This window comes from Bufo gargarizans, chromosome 11, assembly GCF_014858855.1.
Source record: "Bufo gargarizans isolate SCDJY-AF-19 chromosome 11, ASM1485885v1, whole genome shotgun sequence".
Classification (NCBI taxonomy): domain Eukaryota; kingdom Metazoa; phylum Chordata; class Amphibia; order Anura; family Bufonidae; genus Bufo; species Bufo gargarizans.
This window is the reverse complement of record NC_058090.1, coordinates 94,673,498-94,691,514: the sequence shown is the minus strand read 5'-3', so window position 1 is coordinate 94,691,514 and position 18,017 is coordinate 94,673,498. Positions and strand designations below refer to the sequence as shown.

At 47.4% G+C, this 18,017-nt stretch overlaps 1 protein-coding gene and 1 long non-coding RNA gene across 6 annotated transcripts in view; one reads left to right on the top strand and one right to left on the bottom strand.

Annotated features, from left to right (window-relative positions):
• Positions 1-18,017, bottom strand: part of LOC122922173 — a 50,543-nt gene that overhangs the window by 29,568 nt on the left and 2,958 nt on the right. For 2 of the 5 annotated variants that reach the window (XR_006387099.1, XR_006387102.1), the window contains exon 1: positions 9,212-9,651. The exons of 1 other annotated variant lie outside the window; for it this stretch is intronic. This is a non-coding gene — a long non-coding RNA (uncharacterized LOC122922173). Of the gene's footprint in view, positions 1-9,211; positions 9,652-11,926; positions 12,184-18,017 lie in introns of those variants that run through there. 2 more of the 5 variants (XR_006387100.1, XR_006387101.1) reach the window with 2 other exon arrangements.
• MTMR11 (myotubularin related protein 11) overlaps positions 7,929-18,017 on the top strand; it is a 32,238-nt gene continuing 22,149 nt past the window's right edge. Inside the window, exons 1-6 of the mRNA XM_044272685.1 lie at positions 7,929-8,318; positions 14,908-14,968; positions 15,549-15,685; positions 15,913-15,985; positions 16,354-16,496; positions 17,441-17,516. Coding sequence (XP_044128620.1) covers positions 8,262-8,318; positions 14,908-14,968; positions 15,549-15,685; positions 15,913-15,985; positions 16,354-16,496; positions 17,441-17,516 — 547 coding nt within the window. The 5' untranslated portion in view covers positions 7,929-8,261. The remainder of the gene's footprint in view (positions 8,319-14,907; positions 14,969-15,548; positions 15,686-15,912; positions 15,986-16,353; positions 16,497-17,440; positions 17,517-18,017) is intronic.

Below are 18,017 nucleotides of genomic sequence, written 5' to 3'. Positions count from 1 at the left end.
CTAGACACAATAGGCTTAGATACACTGCCTCAGCAGACAGTACTAGACACGATAGGCTTAGAAACACTGCCTCAGCAGACAGTACTAGACACAATAGGCTTGGATACACTGCCTCAGCAGACAGTACTAGACACAATAGGCTTGGATACACTGCCTCAGCAGACAGTACTAGACACAATAGGCTTAGATACACTGCCTCAGCAGTCAGTGCTAGACACGATAGGCTTGGATACACTGCCTCAGCAGACAGTACTAGACACAATAGGCTTGGATACACTGCCTCAGCAGAGAGTACTAAACACAATAGGCTTGGATACACTGCCTCAGCAGACAGTACTAGACACAATAGGCTTGGATACACTGCCTCAACAGACAGTACTAGACACAATAGGCTTGGATACACTGCCTCAGCAAACAGTACTAGACACGATAGGCTTGGATACACTGCCTCAGCAGACAGTACTAAACACATTAGGCTTGGATACACTGCCTCAGCAGACAGTACTAGACACAATAGGCTTGGATACACTGCCTCAGCAGAGAGTACTAAACACAATAGGCTTGGATACACTGCCTCAGCAGAGAGTACTAAACACAATAGGCTTGGATACACTGCCTCAGCAGACAGTACTAGACACAATGGGCTTGGATACACTGCCTCAGCAAACAGTACTAGACACGATAGGCTTGGATACACTGCCTCAGCAGACAGTACTAAACACATTAGGCTTGGATACACTGCCTCAGCAGACAGTACTAGACACAATAGGCTTTGATACACTGCCTCAGCAGACAGTACTAGACACGATAGGCTTAGAAACACTGCCTCAGCAGACAGTACTAGACACAATAGGCTTGGATACACTGCCTCAGCAGACAGTACTAGACACAATAGGCTTGGATACACTGCCTCAGCAGACAGTACTAGACACAATAGGCTTAGATACACTGCCTCAGCAGTCAGTGCTAGACACGATAGGCTTGGATACACTGCCTCAGCAGACAGTACTAGACACAATAGGCTTGGATACACTGCCTCAGCAGACAGTACTAAACACATTAGGCTTGGATACACTGCCTCAGCAGACAGTACTAGACACAATAGGCTTAGATACACTGCCTCAGCAGACAGTACTAGACACGATAGGCTTAGAAACACTGCCTCAGCAGACAGTACTAGACACAATAGGCTTGGATACACTGCCTCAGCAGACAGTACTAGACACAATAGGCTTGGATACACTGCCTCAGCAGACAGTACTAGACACAATAGGCTTGGATACACTGCCTCAGCAGACAGTACTAAACACAATAGGCTTGGATACACTGCCTCAGCAGACAGTACTAAACACAATAGGCTTGGATACACTGCCTCAGCAGACAGTACTAAACACATTAGGATTGGATACACTGCCTCAGCAGACAGTACTAGACACAATAGGCTTGGATACACTGCCTCAGCAGACAGTACTAGACACAATAGGCTTGGATACACTGCCTCAGCAGACAGTACTAAACACAATAGGCTTGGATACACTGCCTCAGCAGACAGTACTAAACACAATAGGCTTGGATACACTGCCTCAGCAGACAGTACTAAACACATTAGGCTTGGATACACTGCCTCAGCAGACAGTACTAGACACAATAGGCTTGGATACACTGCCTCAGCAGACAGTACTAGACACAATAGGCTTGGATACATTGCCTCAGCAGAAAGTACTAGACACAATAGGCTTGGATACACTGCCTCAGCAGACAGCACTAGACACAATAGGCTTAGATACACTGCCTCAGCAGTCAGTACTAGACACGATAGGCTTGGATACACTGCCTCAGCAGACAGTACTAGACACAATAGGCTTGGATACACTGCCTCAGCAGACAGTACTAAACACAATAGGCTTGGCTACACTGCCTCAGCAGACAGTAATAGACACAATAGGCTTGGCTACACTGCCTCAGCAGACAGTACTAGACACAATAGGCTTGGATACACTGCCTCAGCAGACAGTACTAAACACAATAGGCTTGGATACACTGCCTCAGCAGACAGTACTAGACACAATAGGCTTGGATACACTGCCTCAGCAGACAGTACTAGACACAATAGGCTTGGATACACTGCCTCAGCAGACAGCCTCACTCTTAGATACACCAGTTTATGAACACATTAGAGCCCCACCAATCACTAGAACCGGGGTTAATAGCATTTTTAGTGCAGAGATCATCCGGGATGGTAGAACTCAATGGAGTCATTGTGCGGTCCAAAATAACATCACTCCAACACAAAATATTGAAGCTATTTTTGGAGTGGAAAAAAGAACAAGTCATATTTGGCTCCTCCGTGTCATACATATATTTCGCAATAATTAGGAGACAATGATGTGCCATTCCTTTATGATTCTCAGTTTAGGAATGAACTGCCATCAATTTGAAATGGAGGTCCTGATGGGTGTTACCAGTGCACATTCTGACATTATCCAAATCAGTGCTGCCAGTGTAAAACGCTGCAGGGACACACCCCCAACTGGTAACTCCCAGATGGACATTTATTGTAGACTGTTAGCAATTTATTTGTGAACTTATAGTAGGAATAATAGAGGAATGACACAACAAAGAGTTGCAAGAATAGCTACTCCAGAATTTTTATTACATGGGGAATACAATAGATACTAAAACTGACATGTCAGGAGAGGTGACAGCCCCTCTATAAAGGGTGTGCCACTTTATACCTACTTTAACTCATGTGCCGCCTTAATTTACTACCGTAAGCGTATTACCAGGTCAGTGCTGATTATATTCAGTAATGGCGCCCTATTCTCAGCATGTGTGCTGATGGAGGACCTGCCTCTGCCAATGTGGAGTGATTGTCCATGGAGGAAGCTGATTAGGGTTTGGATTGCTGTTTCCGAAATCAGATTCCTTAAAAAATTGCCTTAATAATATGGGCTCTGTAAAATGTATGTCCTCCGCGGAGGTCTTTCCAAAGTTTTTGCAAATATCTCAACGGTTCAGATAAGTATAAGGCCTCGTGGGCACAGCCGAGTCGCGTTTTGGTCTGCAAACACGGATCCACAAAACACGGAGACTTTCTGATTTTAATTTTTTTACATGAATTGTAGGATAACCCCTTTAACCCCTTCTCTTCTGAAGTCCTGGCTAAGATACAACCTGCATTCCGATCCTCACGGAGGAGTCCTTCTCCCTTCACCCACACTGCCCAATGTTTAATGCTACAACTGGCCGGACTCCATTTCCAAAACAAGATGGTGGCCAGAAGAACGGCTGTAACACAGGGCTATGAGCCTGGCGGCAGCGCAGCACTACGACGGCGGGTGCAGGCGAGACGGGAAGGCTCTGGCACGTGTTTCCAGGCTAAATTTGTATCCGGCAATTTCATGGTGTGGAGGAATCGGATGGCTTCAGGCGAGAGAGGCATGTGTGCTGATTTTTTCCAGATGACTTCTGTATAGACGGGGCCAGGCCGGACCCCTCCTCAATAGTATCGCGGCCAGAACGGAACTGCAGCCTGTGCGTGCGCTCCCAGTCCTCCCTGGTAGAAATTGGAAAACGCGGAGCAGCTCATTGACGGCTCGTTATTGCCATAACCTATTAACCCCAGCATTCCCAAGAGGCCCTGACATCATTTGGATTAAAAATAGCTAGGAGATTATTTTCTTACTGCGGAATGTGACAGTCTAGCGGAAGCCAAGAACTAGACTGTGCAAGAAGCAGCTGAATGGGGCAGTATAAAGCATGGGGAACTTATCAGTTTACAGTCAAGCCACTCCAGTGTGGCGACTCCCATCCTGGCCAATCAGGTGCCTACCGGACGGGAAGTGCTGAAGCCCCGTGACCACTGCAGCCAATCACTGAGCTCAATAGGCAGATGAAAATGTGAAAGGGGTGGTCTGGGTGATAAAATTATTTAGAAATGGCTCATGACACTGGCTGACCTGTTACATGTGCCCAGGTCATAGATGCCCTTTAATGAGGACATGTCATGGTGGGGAGTGGGGGAAACTCCCCGCCGTATAGCGTAGCAAAACGGCGAAGCAGCTAGGCCTGGACACCAGGAAAAGGGAGCAGGTCACCTTCTAATGCCGCCCTAATCCTGGCCCTGACTCCTTACAGTATGAGCGGACCCAGAAGGTAGGACAGCTCATATCCAGGAACCTCAGACCCTGAGTCGCCCTGAAGATCCCTGCAATGAGGTTAGGAGCAGGAGACGACCTGTTCGTCCCAGACGCGGATGAACAGGAGTCTCCACTGACCTAGCTACAAGAAAAGGGACAGCCCCTCCGGGGAACCCTGACACCCCGTTCCGGAGGCCACAATAGATAGACAGTAGAAATGTCTAGCAACCATGCTGGAATTCAACACCAAACAAACCAGACATGGAAAACCGAACTAGGCATAAACACACACCCAAAACACCAACCACACCAAACAATACAAAAAGTGAGGATGGGAAAAAGACAGAGGGAACAAAGGGGAGACATCATGGTGACATCGGTGTCTAGCTAGGAGGCCCTCCCACTGGACAGATGGTATATCTAGGAAGCAACACTCCAGCTAACACAAAGGCTGAAGGGCAACTGACCTCAGACTCACAACACCAGGATATAAAGAGCCAAGAGGCCACACCCAGGACACACCTAGACCCCGACCAGCCAGATAGTTAACCCCTCCAGCACCAAACAGGGAAGGGAAGAACATGTTGCTGCTGGCAACAGCATGCACGAAAACCGTGTCACGGCGAACACAACAGAAGCCATGACAGGACATGCCAGCAGGATCAACACAATCTAGTAGGGTTTATTCAGCTGATCAATAGGATTCCTGTCTTGTGAAAATCGTTGTATTTTTTTTTAAACTCTTTATGCAAATAAGGGCCTCAGTGCACCAAAGCCCTAACATGCATAAAGCAGGGATGCCCAACCTGCGGCCTTCCAGCTGTTACAAAACTACAACTCCCAGCATGCTCAGACTGCCTACAGCAAGGGCATGGTGGGAGTTTTAGTTTTACAACAGCTGGAGGGCCGCAGGTTGAGTGTCACTGGCCTAAAGGATTAAATACACTTTTCTCAGGAATGCCGCAACAGATTTTCACAAGATCAACCCTACAAGGAAGTATACCTTATTTATTAGGGTTAAACCTGCTGACGAGTGCTCTTCAATTCCCAGAGACTGGAACTGCACTTCACTATGATATTACATCTCATCTGAGAGCCAACATTCTAGAAGAGGACTTCAATACACATAATATACGATGACACTATGGGGCTGTCACTAATCCTAAATAATTGATGTGTGTGGTGCGAGGCTCCATAATAGGATGGGATACAGGAGGTCTAGGAGTGTCAGATTCCAGAGCATTGCCTATTCTTGGCATGTCACCACCAGGTAGATGTCCTCTCAGGAGAAATGTCTTCTGTGCTCTTTGTTATGAGCCGTCAATTATGGTGTTAGAGATAGGTCAGTGAAACTCTTGTGAAATCTCATCTCCTGAACATAGTATAATCGTTGAAAGTTTTCAGCAATCCCTTCACTTTTCACGCAAGGAGATGTGGAATGAGTGCATGACCATGTTGGACCTCATGAGTGACCAGGGACAAGATGAAGAATAGAGAGCTGACTCCGAAGCACAGCTGTCTACTATTGGCAGGGGTGGAATCTGCTTTACCCCTGGTGATCATCGGGAGCCCACACACAGTGCTTCCTCCAGTTCTGGCCAAAAAGATCAGTACGGGGAACTTCATCTGATCCAACACATCTCATTTGTCACAAGGATGAAGGTAGGTGACCCAATCACCGGCCATGAGGGTAATGCTCCTACAATGGTGGCAGCAAAACCACTGACAACCACTGAAAAAGTGGACTCTAAAAGGTGCTGTGGACCGACTCTAACGATAATCTACTGGACAACAGAGATTCAAGCTCCAAAACCCTAACTCCAGGAACTAAATGAGTGACCACCATGGAGAAAACGGTCCATCAAACCAGTAAATACTCAAAGCAGCTACCATGTGAAACCAGTCAAAAAAAGCGTTTAATAAGTGACCCATTCTTCATGCCTCATGAGACATTCCAGTGCACAGGTCTCACGGCTGAAAAAAAAAATTTGCGTACATTTTTAGGCTCCAAATCTGATGTGGAAGCAAATGTAGTCCCACAATAAGGACATGAGCCATAATTCATAGGACCAGACCCTCACTAACTTACACGAGATTTCCTTTCATCACTAATGGTCAAGAATTTAATGTTGTTGTGTGTGACCACAAAAAGAGTAAAGTCCCTGCAAGAAGCACCAGCCTTATGACACCGGGCAAACTCCACATTCCAGGCCCAAGATTTCCTATTAACTTACGAGAACGTGTTTGCAAATTAGGAATTATTTCCTTCTACTGAACACAGAGCTTAATCGAGTTATGGTTTAAGCCTGCTCTACAGAGAATGAAAGATGACATGTTAAGATTTCAAATCCACTGTCCAAGTGCGGGTAAAATCCATACAGAGATCTAAATATAGCAGGAGAGTAAAAAATGATAAATCCGTCCTCCAAAGCTATAGAGACTCTGCTTGTCTGGTGCTTACTTCTGTACGAAACCGTGAAATGTTCTCATAAATCATAAGAAATAACCAGGTTACCATTTATAATGGCCGCCCACTTACATTTTTGTAGAAATTGCTCAGAATGGTGTAATATAACAAAAGAAAGTCCAAAATATTAGGCAATCTGGCACTAGACACCCTCGTTTTTGTGGGACAGGTCCATACTAATGATAGTCAAGGAGGAGGTGTAAATGCCATTTTTTTAAATCAAACTGGAGGCTGTTTTCGAAGTAGAAACTGCTGAGTGCTTGGGTACTGCAGCAACTAAGCTGCTGGACATCAGGAATAGAGTGAGGCAACAAAGCTGCTGGACATCAGGAATAGAGTGAGGCAACAAAGCTGCTGGACATCAGAAATAGAGTGAGGCAACTAAGCTGCTGGACATCAGGAATAGAGTGAGGCAACTAAGCTGCTGGACATCAATAATAGAGTGAGGCAACTAAGCTGCTGGACATCAGGAATAGAGTGAGGTAACTAAGCTGCTGGACATCAGGAATAGAGGGAGGTAACTAAGCTGCTGGATATCAGGAATAGAGTGAGATAACTAAGCTGCTGGACTTCAGGAACAGAGTGAGGCAACTAAGCTGCTGGACATCAGGTATACAGTGAGGCAACTAAGTTGCTGGACATCAGGAATACAGCGAGGCAACTAAGCTGCTGGACATAATGGATAGAGTGGGGAAACTAAGCTGCTGGACATCACAGACAAAGCGGGGCAACTAAGCCACCGGACATCAGAAACAGAGTGAGGCAACTAAACAGCTGTACATAATGGACAGAGATGGGGAATTAAGCCACTGGACATCAGGAACAGAGTGGAGCAACTGAGTGACTGGACATCATGGATATTGGGTCAAAGAAGCTGCTGAACATAATGGATAGAGTGGGGCAACTAAGCTAGTAGGCAAAAGGAACAGAGTGGAGCAACTAAGCCGCTGGATATAATCAATATAGTGGGGCAACTAAGCCACCAGACATAAGAAGCAGAGTGGGGCAGATATGCTGTTGGACCTCAGTGACAAAGTGGGGCAACTAAACTGCTGCACATCATGAATAGAGTGGGGTAATTATTTGACTTTAATTAGTAAAATAAAAATATATATTAACAATAATTATTACTAAATAATAAAAGAACAGCATAAAGTTTTTTTATCGAATACTTAATTCTTAACAGAAATATAAAGTGCAAGGCGTCCTAACACACTGCACATGGAGGAGCACGACACACGGCTCCGTCTGGCACCGCTGTCCCTTTAAGAGGCTGAGACTACATGTGGCTACAGTGTCAGTTTCACTATGGTGATCAGACACTGCAGCAGCAGCAGCAGCAGCAGCAGAAGGAGGAGAGGCGGAGGTCCAACACCCCCACACTGCTGGGGGGAATCCCTGCTAAATACAAGGCTGGGGATCACAGTCCTGCCAGCCTCAGTCACAGCAGCAGTGCCCTGTCCTCCATCACTGCCTACATGGGCAGGGGGGTCCTCTTACCTCCCCCTGCCCCAACCTATTCTGTAGCACTCCGCTCTAGAACAAAGTCCTCTTTATACTGTCGCCATGGGAGCAGCACACAGGAGCTGACTCTGCCTGTCTACTCTGTGCTCTACTTGTAGCTGTCTTCTGAACACATCCTGCAATACTACGCCATGCTACCCAGACCCAAGAACACCTTCACCCTCAAGCAGGACCCCAGAGAGACCATGGTAAGTGAAGCCTGCATGCCAAGACTGTGTGAGCCCTGCATGCCAAGCCTGAGTGAGCCCTGCATGCCAAGCCTGAGTGTTTACCAAAAGGGAAACATTGTAACAAACTTATAAACATTGTATCTCCTCACAAGGAAGCAATGGGGGCACATGAGATTAGCTTTTAGGTCTTTGTGCCACCTGGGTTTTCAGTGGTCCTTCACCAAGGTCTTGTGTTTACATTGGCAATGGGTTCTTCTGTTTTTGTGAGGCTTATTGTGTGGTCAGAGTCACATGCCATGCCCTGGCATTATTACACAAAGCCCCTGTGTCTCAGCTCCGGCAGCCTGATTTCCTCTAGTGCTATTTTATGGGAACGCTTCAGCTTCTCGCAGGTCAGAATGGACTGTGATGTGTGGGTGCTGTCCATGGAGCAATGGCCGCCTGCACAGATGGAGTGCTAGACGAGGTGATCTGGGCAAGTGACTAGGTCTATGTGTAATCCCTCATTAAGGAATGGTTAATTGGAGAAGTCTAGCAGGAGTCCCATGTGTGATCCCCTATGGAGGACGACTGCGGATTAACCCTGCCACTACCGGAGGCTTGGGCTATCACTGAGGAGACTGAAAAGTTAGGTAATTACAGGGTTAAGCAGGACAAGCCTCAGGGCCAGTCTGTGGGATTATGAGATGAAGTAGATTATACCTGTGGTCCATGTAGAAGAGCGTCATGGTGGCAGATGACACAGTCTTAGCATCCATACCCGCAGTCCTGGTGGCTCTACTCTGTAGTACGTCTGGGAACTGGGCCACAGCTTATGTCAGAGCTACTTACCTGCAGTGCCTGCCTCTCAGATATGCCATTACTTCTTAGTTGTACCCACCTGCCCTACTTTACAGGACTCAACTACCCACCTTCCATGTATGACAGCACCCAACTACCCGGCTGGTAAAGGTATGATGCCATGCAGACGGGCACATCTGTAATAGAAAGTAGGTCAGTGGCCGCGTCAGACCAGTGTCTGCAAGACAGGAAGAACAGCTCAGGAAGAAAAAGTACATTATGGCAGCACAACAAATACACAGTACTATGCAGTGTACACGCCTTACTGTGCCCAAATCAGGCTCTATTCACATCATGTCTGACGTCTACATCAGGAGCATGGCTGATGTATGGAAAGTTGTGACAGTGACATAAGACACCCATGGTACAAAAATAAAGTATACCGCTTTTGCCATTGTTTGCAAGATACTTTTGCCTAAAAAGGCAGTTGACTAAACTTTACTATATAGTAAAAAAGGGGTATATCAAAATAGGAGCCTGGCAGATGCCAAAAGGACACTAGGTTTAAGAAACGGATGATATACCAGCCTGTTCCGTTGATGGACATGGATGGTGCTTCACCCCCTATCCACAGGCCGTTCTGTGCATGAGCCCCCCTCAATGAGAAAGCGGGTGACTCCAGAAGCGGGATAGGGATCGGCGCATGCACAGAATGACAATGATTCCTCACCCACTAAAGGAAAGACACACTGTGCATGTGCTGGTCCCCATCAATGTAATGATCCCTCAGTCACTATCCACAGGCCGTTCCGTGCATGAGCACCCATCAATGAGAAAGCGGGTGACTGCAGAAGCGGGGTAGGGATCGGCGCATGCACAGAATGACAATGATTCCTCACCCACTAAAGGAAAGACACACTGTGGATGTGCTGGTCCCCATCAATGTAATGATCCCTCAGTCACTATCTACAGGCCGTTGATCTCATGCGTCCCTATCAATGTGATGATGCTTCAGACTCTATGCACAGGCTGTCAGTTCATCCACTGGGCCCTATCAATGAGAAAGGGGGTGACCAGCCCACAAAAGGGAAAACACACTGCGCATGCGCTGGTCCCAATCAATGTAATGATCCCTCAGTCACTATCCACAGGCTGTTCCGTGCATGAGCACCCATCAATGAGAAAGCGGGTGACTCCAGAAGCGGGGTAGGGATCGGCGCATGCACAGAATGACAATGATTCCATACCCACTAAAGGAAAGACACACTGTGCATGTGCTGGTCCCCATCAATGTAATGATCCCTCAGTAACTATCCACAGGCCGTTGATCTCATGCGTCCCTATCAATGTGATGATGTTTTAGACCCTATGCACAGGCTGTCACTGAGCCCTATCCACTGAGCCCTATCAATGAGAAAGGGGGTGACCAGCCCACAAAAGGGAAAACACACTGCGCATGCGCTGGTCCCAATCAATGTATTGATGCCTCAGACCCTATCAACAGGCTGTTCAGTGCATGTGCCGGTCCCCATCAATGAGAAAGCGAGTGGGGCTGGCGAATGCGCAGATCAACAGTGTTTTGGAAGGGATAACTGACTGTACAAGCGCCGGTTCTCCACCAAAGTGTGTACGAGGTTTAAAGCATCCTCCACGTCAATGAAAGGAGCAGGGGCTGCCTTATGTATAATACTGCAGGACACTTGGAAGGTCTGGCTACGCCCAGCGGACACTTCAGTGCCAACTGGCATCTTGCCCTTTATGTCATGCAGCGTGGTGGGAATGGTTTATAGGGGTAAAATCTGATGGCAAGTTGCCTTAATGGGAGTGAAGGAGGGACCCCCTTGAATTTCTCTAATTTGAGGAATGTGTGGCACTGGTTATGGACAGCCTCCAAAATCCTCTTGCCGGTTTACCAGATTTGCAGTCACTCATATGGACTGGGTGGCATGTGGGCACTGAATCCCTCTCACCATACCCTGCTCAGTCCAGCTGGGTAAGAATGGCGAGGCTCACATACAGCACAAGTATGGCGGCCGCTGTAACGGGCGCTGCCTTGTATGAAAGCTCAGCAGAAGTCATCCTGGCCTAATAAGTGAAATTCTTTTGAGAGAGAACATTGGCATGGGGGGGGGGGGGGGGGGAAGTGACTCTGCTGATGAGGAAACATCAAAAAACCACTGTGTGGGCTTAGTGAGCGGACATGATGGTGCTTGCTGCGTCTATTCCGTAGCCAGGCCGTCTGAGAACATAAAGCGGCGCCCAAACAAAGCGCCCACAGACAGAGGCACCATAAATAGATTTTATTGGCGTTACTTTTCTAAACCCTAAGGGCTGGCTTTACACACATAGATTCTGGTCCAAATATTGGTGTCTAAATGGTTAACGAGCCAGGTAGACATATTTCTCACCTTGTGTGTGAACCAAGTTTAAAAAATAATAATAATTCCAATTAAAGGCGGCTCTCCGCTTTGGACAATCCCTACTTGTTTGACCATAAGCTGATCCTCCTATCGGGACCGCCGGCGATCAGCTGTGATCTGTGGGGAAATCTGTTCAATTTCCCTGCAGCGCCTCCACAGGAGGTATTAAGTATTACACAGTGTCCATTCAAATCCACTGTGAGAAAGATATTCTGCTGCCACCAAAGCAATGGCCGCCCGCGTGCAAATTAATTCTTGCGGATCGCTTCTTGAATGTCATTGCTGTTGTAGAAACTGGTTGGGGTGTGTCGGTGTAATGTGGCGGTGTCATGTGTCTTATAGAAGGGTAATCAGGTGTACAGAGGTCACACGCTGGAATGTACATACTACACATCAAACCATCATGTTCCTTCAGATATTGCTAACCTTAAGGGCTGATGCACACAACCGTGTGCGCCCCGTGCTGTGGTCCGCAAATAGCGGTCCGCAAAGCACGGTCACCGGTCGTGTGCCCGCCGTTTGTGGATGGGTCGACGATCCGCAACATTCAGTCTGCAAAAAAATAAGAACACGTTCAATTTTTTTTCTGGTGGAATGAAATCCCACGGAGGCGGTCCATAGTTCTCCCGTGCTTCCGCTCTGCACCGCTCCATATCTTGGACCCATTCAAGTGATAATCATAATAACGCCGTGCGCTCCTGCAAGTCCAGAACGGAGGATCCGAGCGCGATTCCCGCAATGGACTCGCTTGTGTGAAACAGCCTTTAAATGGCGTTTATCACGTAAACCAAGTTAGTACAAGGCACTTGCTAATGTATTGTGATTGTCCATATTGCTTCCTGTGCTGGCTGAATTCATTTTTCCATCACATTATACGCCGCTCATATGCAGGGGTTACGACCACCCTACAATCCATCAGCGGTGGCCGCGCTTGCACACTATAGGAAAAAGCGCCGGCATTTCTGGTGGCCAGGAACGTGGGTACTCACATAGGCTGGTGCTTTTTTTCTATAGTGTGCAAGCACGGCCACCAATGCTGGATTGCAGGGTGGTCGTAACCATGGAAACGACCAGTGTATAATGCGATGTGAAAGGAGGCAATATGGACAATCACAATACATTAGTAAGTGCCTTGTATTAACTTTTTCTACATGATAAATGCTATTTGCTGAAGTGACGCAACCCCTTTAAGGTCTGGCAGTGGCTTACCTACCCATCAACATGCAGCCGAGCCGAGTATGCATGTGTATGAGGATACTGGGAGGAACAGCTGAAGGAGCTTGTTTGATCAGACGGGCGTTGCGGGAACATGCGCGATTTTTCTGCGCGAGTGCTAAACATTGTAATGTGTTTTGCACGCGCGTGAGAAAAATCAGCATGTTCGGTACCCAAACCCGAACTTCTTCACAGAAGTTCGGGCTTGGGATCGGTGTTCTGTAGATTGTATTATTTTCCCTTATAACATGGTTATAAGGGAAAATAATAGCATTCTGAATACAGAATGTATAGTACAATAGCGCTGGAGGGGTTAAATAATATAAAAAATAATTTAACTCACCTTAATCCACTTGATCGCGCAGCCGGCATCTCTTCTGTCTTCTGTGCTGTGTGCAGTAACAGGACCTGTGGTGACATCACTCCGGTCATCACATGGTCCGTCACATGATCTTTTACCATGGTGATAGATCATGTGATGACCGGAGTGACGTCACCACAGGTCCTGTTCCTCCACACAGCTAAGATGAAGACAGAAGGAGATGCCGGCTGCGCGATCAAGTGGATTAAGGCGAGTTAAATTATTTTTAACCCCTCCAGCACTATTGTACTATGCATTCTGTATTCAGAATGCTATTATTTTCCCTTATAACCATGTTATAATGGAAAATAATAAAGATCGGGTCTCCATCCCGATTGTCTCCTAGCAACCATGTGTGAAAATCGCACCGCATCTGCACTTGCTTGCGGATGCTTGCGATTTTCACGCAGCCCCATTCACTTCTATGGGGTCTGCGTTGCGTGGAAAATGCACAATATAGAGCATGCTGCGATTTTCACGCAACGCACAAGTGATGCGTGAAAATCACCGCTCGTGTGCACAGCCTCATAGAAATGAATGGGTCCAGATTGAGTGCGGGTGCAATGCGTTCACGTCATGCATCGCACCCGCGCGGAAATCTCGCCCGTGTGAAAGGAGCCTTAGCCTGCAGATACCAAATAAGTGATAAGCGGCAGCCATGCTTCTGGGAGATGTGCTCGCTTTCAATCAACTTTATTTGTAAAAGCTGTGATCACCCCTTTAAGCAGCCTGCTGGCATAGCCGGAGAACATAGCATATACTGTGCTGTTTGGAGCAGGTGTTGGGACTGGGACCCCTGGCAGCCTTTCCATCCTGTGAGCGCAGATCCCACAATGGGAGTTTTCACATTCCAGCAGAACACGGCTTTTACAGAACTGAAAACACGTCTCGGTTCCAAAATATAAAGGCTCTAAATGAGTCATCGCGGGCAGTTCTGGAGAAACTCGTACACCGCGTCCAGGAGAAGAGGACTAGATCACAATACCATAAGGACTGGGGATTCACTTCATCAGCCGGTGGGTTTCGAGGGTAGCTCTGTTTCGGGTACTACTTTGCTTAATTTATTAAATGATCCAGCACCAAATATGAATCAGTCAACTCCTTGAAAGGGGACTCCTCCTGGCACCCCCACCAATCAGGTGTACAGACCTGGGCCTGTGATGTCAATCACGTGGTCCCATACAAATGACTGAGCTGCAATACCAGGCAAAGCCACTGCGCAATGTACGGCGCTGTACTAGGTATCCTGCCGAGCGCGTCTCAGCTCTCATCTGCGGCCCCTTCAAACAGCTGATGGGTTGGGGTGCCAGGGGTTGGACCCCCACCAATCCTCAGGACTGGTCACTGATATTTAATTCCCAGAAAACCCATTTAAAAGGATTCTGTCAGAGGATTAGAGGTCCGGATTTTTACGGGTAAGGTACAGTTATGTTTACGGGCACCTTCTCTGCATGGCGCTATGCTTACTGGAGGTGACAGACTAACTTTAAAATAATGACTTTTTGGCTGCCTGAAGTCACCACTAGGGGGAGCTTATCAGCTCTCTTCATAAGCAGTATGCAGTAAGCTCCCCCTAGTGGTGGCTGTTGGCCATTACAGTAGCATTTTCAAAGGGGTTTCCTGATTGTTTTATACTGATGACCTATTCCCAAGATAAGTCACCAGTATCTGATAGGTGGGGGTCCAACACGGTACCGATCAGCTGCTTGAGGAGCAGCCCCCTCATAGCTTACCAAGCACAACGCTGCTCCTAGGTCCTGCAAAATTTTAATAATCGCCACAGTATAAATGGGTTAAAACCTCTAATACATCTCGTTCTTAACCCCCGCAGGTCAGAAGCTCAAAGTCTCCCAAGATAAACCCCCGCAGCGCTGGGCTGAAGTGCCTGCCAGGTGAGGAGTGGTGAGCGCAGCGAGGACGCTGTACCCCGACTACCGCAGCCAGCCCACAAATGTAAACTTCCTGCCTTCTCCTCCTGGCTGCGCCAAACATGTGCGTCCACTGAAGCGCTCACATTGTGGTCGCGGTCGCCCTTTTTTTTATAACCCAGGCCCTGTCTCTCTGGGGAGCGCTTCTCTAATGGTCTCGTCTCACAGCCAGGCTTTTGCTTTGCAAGTCAAATGTGCGCCCCGAAGGGTTTATCCAGTTCTGTGTTACCAAGCCAAAAAGTGATTCGACTTTCGGTTCCTCACAGTAGTCAAGATCTCTGCTTGCTGTCAGTGAATACGAAGTTTCACAGTGGTAACCAGAGGCTGAGAACCCTTATTGGGGATGATAAGCCACTGTCTGAGGTGTTCTCCCACAACACATGCACTCTTGGCCCAAGTGAGCATGCATGTGTATGGTGAGCGCTCAGCACATACCTAGGCGTATGCGGGTCGTGTGCATGCCGTCATATTCTTTCCTTGTCTGCAAAACGGACAAGAATAGGACATGATTCCTTAAAGACATCAATATATTTCCTACTTACAGGCGAACAAGTTCTTGAACAATCCTTGAGGGTCAGGAAACGCTTACATTTTAAAGACGGCCACCATGATGTTTTTGGAACCCTGTATTGCACCAGCCACCGCATCGCCTTCAGACCGGATTGTTTCAACAGCCCTCAGGTAAGAAACTCTGTGAAATGAGCAAATTGTATGGGGATGAATGATCGTACTGACGATTGTTCCTCCCCATATAGTGTAAATGATTAGCTATGTCACCAGTGAGTGCTGGTTTTTCAGCGGGTGTGTGGTCATTAGAACCCTGGAGACTAATTCCCGATGTGTAATTGGTGACTTTACGTTGTCTTTTAACCTGAAAGAGTTAATAAAAAGTCCTTGCTCTCCGGCAGGATTCCTCCGAGGAGGTGATATTTGACAGTGACAATGACATCGCCCTACCCTGCGCTGACAGGATCTTGGCAGGTAAGAGCCGTCACATTCCTCGGGCAGGAATCCGATAAATGATTCCTCACGCCTCGGTGCGCGTATTGTTTAGATTTGCAGTGGCGGGCGGGCGGCTGCCAGATTCTGGATCAACGGGCCCAAATACCTAGATTATCGGATGCCGGGACTCAAAACATGCAATATCCTGGCGCTACTAGGTATCTGCCTTTTCCACCATTGCTATAAACTGGATCCTTGCATGGTTTTAGAGGCAGCTTCTAGGGGTCACCAACCTACGGCAAGCCAACTCCCAGCATGCACACTTGCTCAGTCGTTCTGGGGGTTGTAGTTCAGTCTCTGCAAAGAGTCCTGTCCGTTCTCTCATGTCCTCCATCTTTACCTTCCAGTGGCCAATCAGAGTAAAGTGAAGGTTGTCACCCCCTCGCTGAGCCTGAAGTTCGTCCCGGAGGAATTGCTGATCTACTGTAGAGGCTTCCGGCTGATGCACTTCCATTTCAGTGACAATGGTTTGAAGACAGAAGCCTTCAGTGTGAGTGCGGGCGGCCATTGTGCACATATTAAAGGGGCACCACCCCCTCCCCTCTTGTGTGTCTTATCAGTTCTGATTTCAGATAAAATGGTTTTTTTTTAGGGGAAATTGAAGCTGACCGCATTGTGATTACTTCTTTTCTTTCACTTCCCGTCTAATTAGAGAATAGTTTTTCCCACAGTCTGGCGGCAGTAACATTACAAACATGTTCTTAAAGGGGAAGTTCAGGATATTTTTAATTCACCCACAGGTACCCATTACAAGATCTATACTTACCTGTTCCAGTTCCATGGCTACCGTGATGTCTTCTCTGGACTTGTGGCCCGCACCTGTCAACTTCCACATGGTCGGGGACACTAAAGCTAATGACTGGTCTCAACTGTGATGTCCCAAGCAGAACGTCACTGCAGGGTCACATGCTATCTGTCATTGCTGAGGCCAGTCATTGGCTGCAACAGTGCATGTCACCCTATCTCAGTGGAAGCTAAGAGGCAGGGCTAGGAAGTCCAGTGAAGACATCCCAGGAGCAGGCAAGTAGACTTGTGTTTATACACAGCAGCCAATCAGAAGAGGCAGAGTTGTAGGGGGCATGGCATAGAGCAGCAGTCAGAACCAATCAGAACATGGGGGTGTGTCTCAGACCACCTCAGACTGCCTGTACACACTGCAGCTAAGCAGTAGTCACAAATCCCTGCTCTATAAAAGTAGTCAAGTGGCAAGATCTGAGGAAAATAGGAGGTAGTCATCCCGTATGCGGACTGTCTTACAGATCATTTCTAGGCTCTGACCGGCTTTAAATTATATTTATTATCGTTAATATAGTACATCATGTTAGAAGAGGAATCTGACTTTCCCTTTGAAAAGTCCCAGGATGAGGGTACAGTACCTAGCTACAGGCCATGTCGTCTCATGTAATCACCTGTCTTTTTTTCTTATTCCGTTAGATGACAAATACCATGGTGAAGAACCAGCAGGTTATCAGCTCAGTGGTGCAGCAGGAGGCCATGCTAAGAAGTCTAGGTGAGAAGCAGCTGGACAGTGAGTGCAGCTCTGGAGTGTAATACAGGATGTAACTCAGGATCAGTACAGGATAAGTAATGTATGTACACAGTGACTGCACCAGCAGAATAGTGAGTGCAGCTCTGGAGTATAATACAGGATGTAACTCAGGATCAGTACAGGATAAGTAATGTATGTACACAGTGACTGCACCAGCAGAATAGTGAGTGCAGCTCTGGAGTATAATACAGGATGTAACTCAGGGTCAGTACAGGATAAGTAATGTATGTACACAGTGACTCCACCAGCAGAATAGTGAGTGCAGCTCTGGAGTATAATACAGGATGTAACTCAGGGTCAGTACAGGATAAGTGATGTATGTACACAGTGACTCCACCGGCAGAATACTGAGTGCAGCTCTGGAGTATAATACAGGATGTAACTCAGGATCAGTACAGGATAAGTAATGTATGTACACAGTGACTGCACCAGCAGAATAGTGAGTGCAGCTCTGGAGAATAA